Source organism: Neovison vison, chromosome 7 (assembly GCF_020171115.1).
Source record: "Neovison vison isolate M4711 chromosome 7, ASM_NN_V1, whole genome shotgun sequence".
Lineage (NCBI taxonomy): Eukaryota > Metazoa > Chordata > Mammalia > Carnivora > Mustelidae > Neogale > Neogale vison.
The window spans coordinates 194688919-194690686 of NC_058097.1; the positions used below are offsets into that span (position 1 = coordinate 194688919).

General features: G+C 42.5%; 1 protein-coding gene across 1 annotated transcript; it reads left to right on the plus strand.

The window, feature by feature from the left end:
* Positions 1–942, plus strand: LOC122913669 (olfactory receptor 9I1-like). Its single transcript, XM_044260318.1, has one exon. It carries the CDS (start codon positions 1–3, stop codon positions 940–942), a length of 942 nt encoding a protein of 313 aa, XP_044116253.1.
* The last annotated feature ends 826 nt before the right edge of the window (positions 943–1768 follow it).

The following is a 1768-nucleotide window of genomic DNA, read 5'->3' on the forward strand; positions in this document are numbered from 1 at the left end:
ATGGCGGACAATGGAACTATGGTGACAGAATTCATTCTGCTGGGGTTCCAGCTGCCGACAGGGCTGCAGATGGGCCTCTTCTTTGGGTTTCTGGTCCTCTATGTCATTACCATGGTGGGCAACCTGGGCATGATCATATTGATTCAGAGAGACTCTCGTCTCCAAACCCCCATGTACTTCTTCCTCCGTCATCTTTCCTTCCTGGATGTTTGCTACTCTTCTGTCATTGTCCCTCAGTCTCTTGAGACCTTGGGTACTGATAAGACAGCCATCACCTATGAGCGCTGTGCCACTCAGTTCTTCTTCTTCACCCTCTGTGCTAGCACTGAATGTTTCCTTTTGGCTGTGATGGCCTATGACCGCTATGTGGCTGTATGTAACCCCCTTCTCTATGCCACTGCCATGACACCACAGACCTGCCTGGGGCTGGTGGCTGCGGCCTATGCTGGAGCCATGGTCAATGCTGTGATCCGCACTGGGTGTACCTTCTCGATTTCCTTCTGTAAGTCCAACCATGTGGACTTCTTCTTCTGTGACCTCCCACCCCTGCTGAAGCTTGCCTGTAGTGACACCACGTCAAGGGAACGAGTCATCTACCTCTTAGCTTTCTTAGTCATTACAACCAGCATTTCAGTGATTCTGATTTCCTACTTTTTCATCATTCAAGCTATTCTGAAGATTCATACAGCAGGTGGCAAAGCCAAGACCTTCTCCACCTGTGCTTCTCACATGACCGCAGTGGCTCTTTTCTTTGGGACACTCATATTCATATACCTGAAAGGTAACATGGGCAAATCTCTTGGGGAAGACAAGATTGTGTCAGTATTTTACACCGTGGTCATCCCTATGCTGAACCCAATGATCTACAGTTTGAGAAACAAGGAAGTGAAGGAGGCTCTGAAGAAAGTTCTCAATGGGATGAAGTTTTCCCAAGTAGACTAAGACTTGAGCTCCATTGACTTAGAAGTTCCTGCAGATCATTCTTCAGGTTTGGCTTCTCTCCTTAGCACATGAACCAGATTTCATGATTACAAAGACATACTGAAGCGAAAAAAAGAAAAAAAAAAACCATGTAGCTTTGGGTTCCAGCAACTTCTTTATTAGCTCTATGACCTTCAGCCAGAAATTCTCTGTCCTAGTTTTCATGTCAGTAAAAATTTCTGCCTTGCTATGATTAAAGCCAGGATCAAGAGAGATGGAATGCCAAGGACTTTATAAATAATAACATGCTATAAAATGTAAAATTGATTTTTTTACTTGTCCTGGGTATTGCTGAGTGTTTTCTCAGCTATGAATTCAAAAAAATTCAAGCTGCTAAGCTAATTTTTGCATATGAATAATATAAAACAATAGCTTTTTGTTTACAGGGTGATGACAGTTACATTCTTTGGTTGTGGGTAGTAGGGTGGAAATCAGCCTTGACCAAAGAAACCTTTTTTCAACATTCAATCATATCCAGGTTAGGTGTTTGTCATAGAAAATACACATAGTGAAGGACAGGAAGGAAAAATAGAGGGGAAAGGAGATGTAAACTGGGAAATGTTCACCTAGAATACATTAGCCTACTTCCTAAGAGAGCGTGGAGGACCAAGACACTGGAGACTAAAAGAAAGATGTAATGATTTGCATTAATTATTAGAAGTAATTTGATCTGATGTAGAGCTGAACTGAATCCCACATATAACCTTCTGGAATATTCCTTGATCACCAAAGGTCAGAAGCTCTATTTAATTTCTGAAGGATTTTTCGAGGACCATCTCAAGCTGTT